Source organism: Schistocerca nitens, chromosome 9 (genome assembly GCF_023898315.1).
Source record: "Schistocerca nitens isolate TAMUIC-IGC-003100 chromosome 9, iqSchNite1.1, whole genome shotgun sequence".
Classification (NCBI taxonomy): domain Eukaryota; kingdom Metazoa; phylum Arthropoda; class Insecta; order Orthoptera; family Acrididae; genus Schistocerca; species Schistocerca nitens.
The window spans coordinates 401,274,265-401,289,178 of record NC_064622.1 but is presented as its reverse complement, the minus strand read 5'-3'; the positions used below and the strand labels follow the sequence as shown (position 1 = coordinate 401,289,178).

Below are 14,914 nucleotides of genomic sequence, written 5' to 3'. Positions count from 1 at the left end.
CATGAAATGATGGCTGCTGTGGTTTGTGGGATTAAAGGGACCAGACTGCTACGGTCATTGGTCAATGGCTGCTGTGTCAACGCCATTGGACAGTTAGTAAGAATGCACGAAGTGCTGGCTGATGAAACCATTTCCAGGGTTGCATTCAGGATGTTGACCTTTGATGACCAGGAACTTGTCAAGCAGTTTAATGCTTAGGTTTCCAGGTTGGAAGTCTTTGGTCTCGATCTGTACTACATAATCAGTGACCACCACAGAGTGTCTGGACACACTGCCATCAGTGGATGGATCATCCTGAGGCATCCATGCAGGTTTCAGATGGTATACAGATGCTGTGCTGGGCTTTCCATTCAGGAGTATTTTGATCATATGTGTATCATGTTTTAGAACCTTGTATAGACATGTATAAGGAAGCCGTAAAGCAAGCCAAATTGTATCATCACAAAGCATGGCACAAGTGCAGTCAGTGACTCCCTCATGCATGAAAACTTAAGGAGTGTAGTGAGGTTGTTGAGGTGGTATCTTGAGCCTTGCAATGTGTTCTTTCACCCTAGTAAAGAGTGTGGGAAGTTGAGTTGTTTCTACCATCAGTACCTATGGAATGGATTTTGGTGATAAGGGCAATGGCTCACTAAATCTGTGAGGGAGACATAGCTTTAGATTTAGAGAGGGATCCCACCAGATCAAGGTGCATGTGCTGGGGCAGTCCTTTTGGTATTGTAAACTGTCCAGTGGGTGCTGCTCCACTTTGCTTTTTTGATATGGTATGAATGTGCATGTCCACTCCTTGCAACCATTCTTGATGTTCGACCATACAAAACAATTTGTAACAAGTTGTGTCATTGAGCAAATGCCAAGGTGTGACAAGTTTTGCAGCTGGTCAAAAATGATCTTATGAAATAACTGAAGTACTAAGGGGTGAGTTTGATTTTGTGATATCACTCAGTATCTGTCTTGTGTCTGATGTCAGGTTGTGTTCAGTTCTGAGATCAATAGTTATCATTGAGGAGGTCTTGAAGCTCTTTGTCCTGCTGTTGTGCTTCTGCAAAATCATCGTAATCGATTTGTGTGAAAATGGTGTTGATTCATGAAAGATAATCAATGACAATGTTGTCTGCACCTTTCAGATGGCCTACACGTGTTACAAATTGTGCAGTATAATTGAGGTGGCTGTAGCGTCTGGGGCTCGAGTCTGTTGATGGGTTATGGATAGAATCTGCTAGTGTTTGGTGGTCTTTATACATGATTAGTCCTCTACCTTCCACATTTTAAAATTGACAGATTGCCTCATACATCTGTCCTTAGTGGATCATTTGCTTTAAGAAGGAGTCAGTTTTTTTTTTCAAAAAAAGTCTGAGGGGTTGTTGTAGGCCCACCACTTCCTATTGGAGACAGAGCAACCAAGAGTACAGGATGACAGCATCACCATCAAAGCAAATGGAAACTTGATAAACAACAAGCCGGAAGTCGAAAGCATTTTGAATAATCATTTTTTTAAATGTTGTAGAGAAAATAGGATCTAAATGTTCATTAGAAGAAGCAAGGCAGTTAATGGAAGAGGCCTTACCCACACCATTTGATACAATTGAAATTCCACCCACCTCACCTTCTGAAATTAGGAAGATAATAAACTCTCTCAAGAATAAAAGCTCACATGGAATTGATGGCATTTCCAGCAGGATAATAAAAGTTTGTTCCCAAGAAATAAGTGGGATTCTTTGCCACATATGTAATAGCTCTCTGAAGCAGGGTATTTTCTCAGATAGACTGAAGTATGCCATTGTTAAACCACTGCATAAAAAAGGGGATATGTCAACAACTACCGCCCACTCTCTCTTCTGACTGCCTTATCCAAAATTCTTGAAAAAGTAATGTACTGTAGAGTAGCTTCACACCTTTGTAAAAATAAAGTTTTAACAAAATGTCAGTTTGGTTTCCAGAAGGGTTTTTCAACAGAAAATGCTATATATACTTTCACTAATGAAACATTAAATGCTCTGAGTAACTGGAAGTCACCCATTTTGATAGCTCAAATACTGTGGTGTGAATGGGACAGTGCTCAAATGGTTTAAATCATACCTAACTGGAAGAGTGCAGAAAGTTGGAATAAACAGTTCACATAATTTGCAAAAAACTGGTGATTTCTCAAACTGGGGAACAATCAAGAATGGGGTGCCACAAGATTCAGTCTTGGGACCTCTGCTGTTCTTAATATATATTAATGACTTGCCATTTTATATCCATGAAGATGCAAAGCTGGTACTTTTTGCCAATGATACAAGTATAGCTATCACACCCAACAGACAAGAATTAACTGGTGAAATTGTAAACGATGTTTTTCAGAAAATCATTAAGTGATTCTCTGCAAATGGGCTCTCTTTAAACTTTGACAAAACACAGTATATACAGTTCCACACAGTAAATGGAATGACACCATTAATAAATATAGGCTTCAATCAGAAATCGGTAGCTAAGGTAGAATATTCAAAATTTCTAGGTGTATGCATTGATGAGGGGTTGAACTGGAAAAAACACACTGAGGATCTGCTGAAACGTTTCAGTTCAGCTACTTATGCTATTAGGGCCATTGCAAATTTTGGCAATATACATCTGAGTAAATTAGATTACCACGCCTATTTTCATTCTCTGCTTTCATATGGCATCTTATTCTGGGGTAACTCATCATTGAGTAAAAGAGTGTTCATTGCACAAAAGTGCATAATCAGAATAATTGCTGGAGCTCATCCAAGATCTTCGTGCAGACACTTATTTAAAGAGCTAGAAATCTTCACTGTAGCCTCACAATATATATATATATATATATATATATATATATATATATATATATATATATATATATATATATATATTCACTTATGAAATTTGTTATTAACAATCTGAACGAATTCAAAAGTAATAGCAGTGTACATGGCTACAACGCTAGGAGAAAGGATGATCTTCACTACTCAAGGTTAAATCTAACTTTGGCTCAGAAAGGGGTGAATTATGCTGCCACAAAAGTCATTGGTCACTTACCTAATAGCATCAAAAGTCTGACAGATAGCCATATAGCATTTAAAAGTAAATTAAAAGAATTTCTTTATGGCAACTCCTTCTACTCATTAGATGAATTTTTGGATATAGTAAGTGGGTAATTTCCCAATCCCTAAATATATATATATATATATAACAGAGGGAAACATTCCACGTGGAAAAAATATATCTAAAAAGAAAAATGATGAGACTTACCAAACAAAAGCGCTGGCAGGTCGATAGACACACAAACAAACACAAATATACACACAAAATTCAAGCTTTCGCAACAAACTGTTGCCTCATCAGGAAAGAGGGAAGGAGAGGGAAAGACGAAAGGATGTGGGTTTTAAGGGAGAGGGTAAGGAGTCATTCCAATCCCGGGAGCGGAAAGACTTACCTTAGGGGGAAAAAAGGACAGGTATACACTCGCACACACACACATATCCATCCACACATACAGACACAAGCAGACATATTTAAATATGTCTGCTTATATATATATATATATATATATATATATATATATATATATATATATATATATATATATATAAAAAGAAAGAAAGTGATGAGACTTACCAAACAAAAGCGCTGGCAGGTCGATAGACACACAAACAAACACAAACATACACACAAAATTCTAGCTTTCGCAACAAACGGTTGCTTCGTCAGGAAAGAGGGAAGGAGAGGGAAAGATGAAAGGAAGTGGGTTTTAAGGGAGAGGGTAAGGAGTCATTCCAATCCTGGGAGCGGAAAGACTTACCTTAGGGGGAAAAAAGGACGGGTATACACTCGCACACACACACATATCCATCCGCATATACACAGACACAAGCAGACATTTGTAAAGGCAAAGAGTTTGGGCAGAGATGTCAGTCGAGGCGGAAGTACAGAGGCAAAGGTGATGTTTAAAGACAGGTGAGGTACGAGCGGCGGCAAATAGAAATTGGAGATTAGCGGAGATTGAGGCCTGGCGGATAGCAAGAAGAGAGGATATGCTGAAGGGCAAGTTCCCACCTCCGGAGTTCTGACAGGTTGGTGTTAGTGGGAAGTATCCAGATAACCCGGACGGTGTAACACTGTGCCAAGATGTGCTGGCCGTGCACCAAGGCATGTTTAGCCACAGGGTGATCCTCATTACCAACAAACACTGTCTGCCTGTGTCCATTCATGCGAATGGACAGTTTGTTGCTGGTCATTCCCACATAGAAGGCTTCACAGTGTAGGCAGGTCAGTTGGTAAATCACGTGGGTGCTTTCACACGTGGCTCTGCCTTTGATCGTGTACACCTTCCGGGTTACAGGACTGGAGTAGGTGGTGGTGGGAGGGTGCATGGGACAGGTTTTACACCGGGGGCAGTTACAAGGGTAGGAGCCAGAGGGTAGGGAAGGTGGTTTGGGGATTTCATAGGGATGAACTAAGAGGTTACGAAGGTTAGGTGGACGGTGGAAAGACACTCTAGGTGGAGTGGGGAGGATTTCATGAAGGATGGATCTCATTTCAGGGCAGGATTTGAGGAAGTCGTATCCCTGCTGGAGAGCCACATTCAGAATCTGATCCAGTCCCGGAAAGTATCCTGTCACAAGTGGGGCACTTTTGGGGTTCTTCTGTGGAAGGTTCCGGGTTTGAGGAGATGAGGAAGTGGCTCTGGTTATTTGCTTCTGTACCAGGTCGGGAGGGTAGTTATGGGATGCGAAAGCTGTTTTCGGGTTGTTGGTGTAATGGTTCAAGGATTCCGGACTGGAGCAGATTCGTTTGCCACGAAGACCTAGGCTGTAGGTAAGGGACCGTTTGATGTGGAATGGGTGGCAGCTGTCATAATGGAGGTACTGTTGCTTGTTGGTGGGTTTGATGTGGACGGACGTGTGAAGCTGGCCGTTGGACAGGTGGAGATCAACGTCAAGGAAAGTGGCATGGGATTTAGAGTAGGACCAGGTGAATCTGATGGAACCAAAGGAGTTGAGGTTGGAGAGGAAGTTCTGGAGTTCTTCTTCACTGTGAGTCCAGATCATGAAAATGTCATCAATAAATCTGTACCAAACTTTGGGTTGGCAGGCCTGGGTAACCAAGAAGGCTTCCTCTAAGCAACCCATGAATAGGTTGGCGTACGAGGGGGCCATCCTGGTACCCATGGCTGTTCCCTTTAATTGTTGGTATGTCTGGCCTTCAAAAGTGAAGAAGTTGTGGGTCAGGATGAAGCTTGCTAAGGTGATGAGGAAAGAGGTCTTAGGTAGGGTGGCAGGTGATCGGCGTGAAAGGAAGTGCTCCATCGCAGCGAGGCCCTGGACATGCGGAATATTTGTGTATAAGGAAGTGGCATCAATGGTTACAAGGATAGTTTCTGGGGGTAACAGACTGGGTAGGGATTCCAGGCGTTCGAGAAAGTGGTTGGTGTCTTTGATGAAGGATGGGAGACTGCATGTGATGGGTTGAAGGTGTTGATCTACGTAGGCAGAGATGCGTTCTGTGGGGGCTTGGTAACCAGCTACAATGGGACGGCCGGGATGATTGGGTTTGTGAATTTTAGGAAGAAGGTAGAAGGTAGGGGTGCGGGGTGTTGGTGGGGTCAGGAGGTTGATGGAGTCAGGTGAAAGGTTTTGTAGGGGGCCTAAGGTTCTGAGGATTCCTTGAAGCTCCGCCTGGACATCCGGAATGGGATTACCTTGGCAAACTTTGTAATCCCATTCCCAACAGCCATGGGTACCAGGATGGCCCCCTCGTACACCAACCTATTCATGGGTTGCTTAGAGGAAGCCTTCTTGGTTACCCAGGCCTGCCAACCCAAAGTTTGGTACAGATTTATTGATGACATTTTCATGATCTGGACTCACAGTGAAGAAGAACTCCAGAATTTCCTCTCCAACCTCAACTCCTTTGGTTCCATCAGATTCACCTGGTCCTACTCTAAATCCCATGCCACTTTCCTTGACGTTAATCTCCACCTGTCCAACGGCCAGCTTCACACGTCCGTCCACATCAAACCCACCAACAAGCAACAGTACCTCCATTATGACAGCTGCCACCCATTCCACATCAAACAGTCCCTTCCCTACAGCCTAGGTCTTCGTGGCAAACGAATCTGCTCCAGTCCGGAATCCTTGAACCATTACACCAACAACCTGAAAACAGCTTTCGCATCCCGTAACTACCCTCCCGACCTGGTACAGAAGCAAATAACCAGAGCCACTTCCTCATCTCCTCAAACCCGGAACCTTCGACAGAAGAACCCCAAAAGTGCCCCACTTGTGACAGGATACTTTCCGGGACTGGATCAGATTCTGAATGTGGCTCTCCAGCAGGGATACGACTTCCTCAAATCCTGCCCTGAAATGAGATCCATCCTTCATGAAATCCTCCCCACTCCACCTAGAGTGTCTTTCCGCCATCCACCTAACCTTCGTAACCTCTTAGTTCATCCCTATGAAATCCCCAAACCACCTTCCCTACCCTCTGGCTCCTACCCTTGTAACCGCCCCCGGTGTAAAACCTGTCCCATGCACCCTCCCACCACCACCTACTCCAGTCCTGTAACCCGGAAGGTGTACACGATCAAAGGCAGAGCCACGTGTGAAAGCACCCACGTGATTTACCAACTGACCTGCCTACACTGTGAAGCCTTCTATGTGGGAATGACCAGCAACAAACTGTCCATTCGCATGAATGGACACAGGCAGACAGTGTTTGTTGGTAATGAGGATCACCCTGTGGCTAAACATGCCTTGGTGCACGGCCAGCACATCTTGGCACAGTGTTACACCGTCCGGGTTATCTGGATACTTCCCACTAACACCAACCTGGCAGAACTCCGGAGGTGGGAACTTGCCCTTCAGCATATCCTCTCTTCTCGCTATCCGCCAGGCCTCAATCTCTGCTAATCTCCAATTTCTATTTGCCGCCGCTCGTACCTCACCTGTCTTTCAACATCACCTTTGCCTCTGTACTTCCGCCTCGACTGACATCTCTGCCCAAACTCTTTGCCTTTACAAATGTCTGCTTGTGTCTGTGTATATGCGGATGGATATGTGTGTGTGTGCGAGTGTATACCCGTCCTTTTTTCCCCCTAAGGTAAGTCTTTCCGCTCCCGGGATTGGAATGACTCCTTACCCTCTCCCTTAAAACCCACTTCCTTTCATCTTTCCCTCTCCTTCCCTCTTTCCTGACGAAGCAACCGTTTGTTGCGAAAGCTAGAATTTTGTGTGTATGTTTGTGTTTGTTTGTGTGTCTATCGACCTGCCAGCGCTTTTGTTTGGTAAGTCTCATCACTTTCTTTCTTTTTAGATATATTTTTTCCACGTGGAATGTTTCCCTCTGTTTTTTTTTTATATATATATATATATATATATATATATATATATATATATATATATATATATATAACTAAGAGGTCACGAGGGTTAGGTGGACGGCGGAAAGACACTCTTGGTGGAGTGGGAGATATATATATATATATATATATATATATATATATATATATATATATATATATATATCTCCCACTCCACCAAGAGTGTCTTTCCGCCGTCCACCTAACCCTCGTGACCTCTTAGTTCATCCCTATGAAATCGCCAAACCACCTTCCTTATCCTCTGGCTCCTACCCTTGTAACCACCCCTGGTGTAAAACCTGTCCAATGCACCCTCCCACCACCACTTACTCCAGTCCTGTAACCTGGAAGGTGTACACGATCAAAGGCAGAGCCACATGTGAAAGCACCCATGTGATTTACCAACTGACCTGCCTACACTGTGAAGCTTTCTATGTGGGAATGACCAGCAACAAACTGTCCATTTGCATGAATGGACACAGACAGACAGTGTTTGTTGGTAATGAGGATCACCCTGTGGCTAAACATGCCTTGGTGCACGGCCAGCACATCTTGGCACAGTGTTACACCGTCCCCGTTATCTGGATACTTCCCACTAACACCAACCTGTCAGAACTCCGGAGATGGGAACTTGCCATTCAGTATATCCTCTCTTCTCGTTATCCGCCAGGCCTCAACCTCCGCTAATTTCAAGTTGCCGCCGCTCATACCTCACCTGTCTTTCAACAACATCTTTGCCTCTTTACTTCTGCCTCGACTGACATCTCTGCCCAAACTCTTTGCCTTTACAAATGTCTGCTTGTGTCTGTGTATGTGCGGATGGATATATGTGTGTGTGCGAGTGTATACCTGTCCTTTTTTCCCCCTAAGGTAAGTCTTTCCGCTCCCGGGATTGGAATGACTCCTTACCCTCTCCCTTAAAACCCACATCCTTTCGTCTTTCCCTCTCCTCCCCTCTTTCCTGACGAAGCAACCGTTGGTTGCAAAAGCTAGAATTTTGTGTGTATGTTTGTGTTTGTTTGTGTGTCTATCGACCTGCCAGTGCTTTTGTTTGGTAAGGCACATCATCTTTGTTTTTAAATATATATATATATATATATATATATATATATATATATATATATATATATATATATATACACACACACACTCTTTTATGGTTAACTGTACTTGCAGAAGTGAATGTGCTGGTGTCGTTGCCTGGGTAAGACAGTCTTTTAACTGATCAAAGGCTTTTTGCATGTCGGTGACCCACATCAGCTTGTGTTTACCTTTAGTGTTTTCTCCTTTTATGGCCTCTGTGAATGGTGACTGAATAGTGGCTGCCTGTGAGAGTTGGTGCTGGTAGAAGTTGATCATCTCTAGTAATCAATGTCATGCTGTGGTGAGGTCTTCAGACATTTTTTTTGAATTGCTAGTCATTATTCTGCTATTGAGGCATAGGGACTCCAGCTGGGTCTCAAAGTAAAGAAACTGGTTTTGTTGCATTTCAGTGAGTGAGTTCACACAGTCAAGTAGATGGTTCCGCAACTTCATGACCAGTGTTGGGTTGAATCAGTGTGCCACTGGACAGACCCAGTAGGAGCAAGAAATGCTGGATAAAATTGGCAACAAGTACCAGTTTGCTGATACCTGTGATCAGAAAGTTCCACATGACCATTGTTCTGAACCCCTGATCCAATATGCAGGGTAGAGCCACAAACAGGTATTGCTGAGTTCTTTGCTCTACAGAGCTGTATAACAGTGTCATTGTGTCCTGTGATGAGGCAGGTTGGAGGCAACACACTTACATCAGAGCCACAAATAACTAAATATTATTGCTATATCTAAAAACAAAGATGATGTGACTTACCAAACGAAAGCGCTGGCACATCGATAGACACACAAACAAACACAAACATACACACAAAATTCAAGCTTTGGGCAAACTCTTTGTCTTTAAATATGTCTGCTTGTGTCTGTATATGTGTGGATGGATATGTGTGTGTGTGCGAGTGTATACCCGTCCTTTTTTCCCCCTAAGGTAAGTCTTTCCGCTCCTGGGATTGGAATGACTCCTTACCCTCTCCCTTAAAACCCACATCCTTTCGTCTTTCCCTCTGCTTCCCTCTTTCCTGATGAGGCAACAGTTTGTTGCGAAAACTTGAATTTTGTGTGTATGTTTGTGTGTCTATCGACGTGCCAGCGCTTTCGTTTGGTAAGTCACATCATCTTTGTTTTTAGATATATTTTTTCCCATGTGGAATGTATCCTTCTATTATATAAATATTGTTGCTGTCTGAGATGATCCAGGATACAGAGCCTTCATTGGTGAAGTGTGTGGTAGTCTGTTGTTACTTAAGGTGAGCTGATGTGAATGATAATCATGACCTTGTGCACCTAATGTGGGGCACACTACTCCTTTGGGTGGTCACAGGGTGGACAGCAGTTGCATGTGACCTTGCTGAACAGTGTGTGGTAGCAACATCAACACAGGATGGCAGTCTGGGGGGAGACCAATTATCATTAATTTGTTTCGTTGACTCAGCTGTGTGGAGACCATGATGTCAGAGTCGGCAGCAGTCATGTGTGCTTGCCACAGGAGGCATAGCACACTGGAGCCGGTGTTCTAGTCATGTGCAGTGTATTGTTGTCAACTAAACTGATACATTGTTGATGCTGAGTAACAGCAAAAATTCTACCCGCTAATTTAAGTCTGTAATCCAATGGTTCCCACTCAATGCTGATTATGGCGAGCTGCACTTGATCTGGATGTTTAGCTATCCACAATGTCCACAGCATATGATTGGGCATAAATTGAGAGTTGATTAATATTTGTAACTGGTGCCATTGTTGGGACAGGGTTCTGTTTTTTAGTTGTTCATTATAGAACACTTGTTGCAGTTGTTCTTCTGGTCTGATTGATTGATTTCTTTATTAATCTATGTAACAATTTACATTGTGTGGGTTTCGTCAGCAAAATCATATACAATACAATATACCTACAATTAATACACATAAAATTAATATTTACATGCATTTTTAAAGTATCTTACATTAGTTTTATATCCTTGTGTAATTTTCTTATAGTACTGTACAATTCTAGATTTCATATTATAATTATTTCCTCATGTATTACAAAAGGCTACTTTAATTATGCTGCATGTTTTAATTCAGATAGTCCATTACTGCATAATAACTTTTATTTAATAAAAATTTTTTTAGTTTTGTTTTGAACTGTCCAATTGTGTCAATATCTTTTATATTTTGGGGTAATTTATTATATAATTGAACGGCATTGTACAACAACCTCTGCTGAGTTTTAACTTTATTTTTCCTCTCTAGATGCAGATTGTATTGGTTTCTAGTTTCATAGCTGTGTACTAAAGAATTTTTAACTTAGCAGTAATTTTTTTTTTTTTTTTTTTTTTTTTTTTTACATACATAATACTTTGAAAAATGTATTGACAGGGGACGGTTAGGATTTCCAGCTTTTGGAAATGTTCAAGGCAGTGAGCCCTACTGCCACTCCTGGTTATTATACGAATTGCTCTTTTCTGTAATTTGAAAACTTTTTGAATATTTTTACTGTTGACTCCCCAAAATATTATTCCATAGGTAATAAGAGAGTGGATATAAGAAAAATATAGAGATCTGATGCATGTAGTATCACACACTGCAGTCAGAATTGTAAGAGCATAGCATGCTATAGAGATTCTGTTAGTAACTATTTTAATATGTTCTTCCCACTTCAACTGACTATCAAAATGCATACCAAGAAATTTTGTGTAGTCGACACATTCTATAGTTTCATCATTTAACTTAAAGTTGTTATAGTGTGGATTTTTGCAGACATAGAAGTTAACAGCATTTGTTTTTTTAAAAATTTAGTATTAGTTTATTATTGGATGCCCACTCATGTAACTGTTTAGTGTTTGTTCGGCTTTTTCTTTCAGTGCATCTGGTGATTTGTCACTGATTAGAGCATTTGAGTCATCTGCAAACAATATTATTTGTCCATGCTTGATGCTCTGTGGGAAGTCTTTTATGTAAATGAGGAATAGTATTGGGCCAAGGACACTACCCTGTGGGACACCTATATTTACATAATTTGGGTCTGAGGTATACTTTACAATATAGTTTGAGCAACTTGAAATATGTGATATTTCAGTTGTCTGTCTTCTATTTTTTAGATATGACTGGAACCACTTTTTCACAAGTCCCCTTATTCCCAGTTCATCTAACTTATTTAACAATATGTTGTGGTCTGCTGTATCAAACGCTTTAGCTAGATCAAGAAATATGCCTGTTGTGTAGTTCCCTTTATCTAATGCTTCTAGAATGTGTTTTGTGAGGTGTGCTGTTGCTGATTCTGTGCTTTTCCCTGATTGAAATCCAAACTGGTCAACAGACAGTAAGTTGTATTTATTTAAATAATTCATTAGCCTATCTTTCATAATAGTTTCTAGTATTTTTTCAGAGCATGAGAGTAGAGAAATTGGCCTATAATTTTCAATTTTTCCTGCATCACCTTTTTTGAAGAGAGGTAGTAATTTAGCATATTTTAAATAGTCTGGAAAGTAGCCCTGCTTGAAAGATTGATTTATAATATCAACTAAAGGTGCAAGTAGGCTCTTGATACAGTCCTTAATTATAAAAATGGGGACTTCATCCAGACCAGCTGAGTTTTTGTTTTTCAGTTTGCTGACTGCTTTGTAGACTTCTTCCTGTGTTGTAGGGAATAACACCATTGAGTGTGATGCACCATTATTTGGCATTTTGACCTGGGGCGCTGTTAGAAAATTTTCCTGTAATTTTATTCCTATGCTACTAAAATAATTATTTATATAGTTTGCCAAATATATTGGGTCTTTTATTAGAGTCCCTTCCTCTTTGATTTTCAAGTTTGACAGATTCATTTTCCTGGTACCAGTTTCCTGCTTTACAATATTCCATACTGCCTTATTTTTGTTTTCAGCAGAGAGCACCAGTTTGGAGTTATGATATCTCTTTGCTGCAAGCAATATTTTCCTATATGTTTTCCTGTATCTTTTATAAAACAATGAGAAAGCAGGATTAGTTTGGCTGTGTTTAATGGAGCTCAGGTACTTTAGTGTTTCAGGAGATTTTTTGATGCTGTGACCCACTTGTTTTTTCCTGCTGTTGATAATCGACATAACACATTAGGAAATGTTTCTTCAAAATTTAATGTAAACAATGTCATGAAATTTTTTGAATTTTTCATTTGCATCCACCTCTGAATATACTGAGTCCCATGTTTGTCCTGTTATCTGTTTGGCAAACTCATATCTATTTTGTTTAGAAAAAATTCGTCTGTAAATATGCATTTTCTTTGTTTCTTCTGGAGCCACTTTTATATTAATGATTTGACCTGAGTGATCAGATAATCCTAGCTCAGCTACCACCACCTCACAGTTTTCTTTGCCTAAATCTGTTAATACCTGATCAACAGCTGTCTTTGAGTATTTTGTTATTCTTGTTGCACTGTTAACCATTGGAACTAGATTGAAACTTTGAGCAAGACTTAGTAATGAGTCGCATGTAGCATCAGGATTCAGTTTATCTACATTTAAGTCCCCACATATGAGAATCTGGTTCTTTGGAGTGGATATCTTGTGAAGAACATGATTAAGTTTGGAGAAAAAGATGTTGTGTCCTGTAAAAGTGTTGTAGAGGTGCTGATTTTGCTGTAGAGTATTTATTATCTGCCAGTGGTGCAAAACTGATGTTTCTTATCATGTGTGCTTATACATCCAAGTGGCTGACAAGCATGAAAAATTTTGCAGCATCCCCAGTGAAATCATGGGTGGTGAGGATGCTGTGTGTTATGACAAACCTCATGGAGAGCTGATTGGAACGAAATGGCAGTAGCTTGGGGTGAGCACTAAATTGGTTTTTAGGCAAACTCTGTGGGTGATTATGCCAAAAGCCATGGGAGGATTGGCAGTGGTAATGTAGGTCTGTGCCACCATGATTGAAAGTGTGGTCAGACTGTGCATCTGCATGGGTGGCTGTGTAAGCACAGTAATGAAAATTACTACACATGGGGGTGAAGAGTCATCATTCATAGTGCGTGATTACGGGTACAATCAGACTGACACTAGTGGGTCAGAATGGACCACTTGCAAAACAGGGGTGGATGCTAATTCACACAGTAAGTTGCTCATAGGATGCCACTGTTCAATGTTATTGACAATTGTTGGTGCACTGCATGGATGACTGTCTGAATCACTTTTCAAGATACACTTTTCCAGAGGGTTTGTTCCAAAACACTGTATACCCTGGCACTGCACTTGTTGGTGCAATTTGCAAATTTTGACACACAGTGGTTACACAATGGTAGCATTATTGATGCATAGTATCCAATTTGGTGTGTATTTGCTGTAATTCATGATTGGTGTGGCTCACCATTGCAGATCTATAAAGTGAGGGTATGATATGGAATACAAACATGATATGGACAAAAATAACACTTTATTGCACTCAAATGGTGAGAAGCATGTCTGCTCAATTTGAAACCATAGACTGCATTGTCACTGCACAGTCAACACCAAAGGTAGTCAGTCCATTATAAAGCAGGATCAGTTTTCAGTGGGGTTATACAATGTGATGTCCTCACAATTCAAATTATTACCACAAAGTATTACAACAAGGAGTCTACACTTTAATTTATTATATTACAGCCTGAAGAAACAAATGTTCTTAAATTCTCTAAGTTGTAGATGTTATGCTGAAGTAACAGATGTAGCATTTAAATTGTGGTACTTTGTGTTAATGACCACTTTATGTTTTGGAAAAAAACTATTTCTGTTTTGTTTTTGAGAATAATTTTGTTCATACCCAAACAATATAACCAGCAGTCTTATTAAACTTAAGTAAATTTTATATACCTGTAGTTCATTATGGTAAGAAAAAATTATCCACCATGATAGAAGACATTACACCACCTGCTGAAATTGTCTGAATAACACAGTCTAAATCACAGTTTTTACCATATTTTTTAAATATATTTTGCAACCCCAGTTGTATTTACTACAATAATCAATAATAAATTATGACATCAACTGGGACTGATGTATGCTGCAGTAGAATGCTACAACTATATCATTAAAGACATAAGACAAAAGAATAGGATGTTCTTTGTTAGCAGAAAAATTGCACATGCACAATTAAATTACATAAATTATATCTAGCATGAATATAATGAGCATTCATGTATTATGGTCCACATGAAGTGGAAAGCTGTAGTCTCACAATAAGAATGTGAAACATGTAATTACTGACTTGAATTTCATTGTTGTAGATTGAATGTCATCCTTATCTTAACCAGAAGAAACTAATTGATTTCTGCAAGCAGAGGGACATAGTGATAACTGCTTACAGTCCACTTGCGAATCCATCTATGACAATGCCAGGAGGGGGAGTGCCATTATTGGAAAACCCAAAGATGAAGTTACTTGCTGCCAAGTATAGGAAGACAGTGGCTCAAGTTGTTCTTAGATATGTGGTAAGATATGTGCATTGTGATCTACAACTGTTAGTAAGAACTAAGAA

General features: G+C 40.5%; 1 protein-coding gene across 1 annotated transcript in view; it reads left to right on the top strand.

Moving 5' to 3' along the window:
- The window catches only part of LOC126204405 (aldo-keto reductase family 1 member B1-like), a 74,553-nt gene that overhangs the window by 42,334 nt on the left and 17,305 nt on the right, over positions 1-14,914 (top strand). Inside the window, exon 5 of the mRNA XM_049938783.1 lies at positions 14,664-14,867. Within this exon, the coding sequence (XP_049794740.1) occupies positions 14,664-14,867 (204 nt within the window). The remainder of the gene's footprint in view (positions 1-14,663; positions 14,868-14,914) is intronic.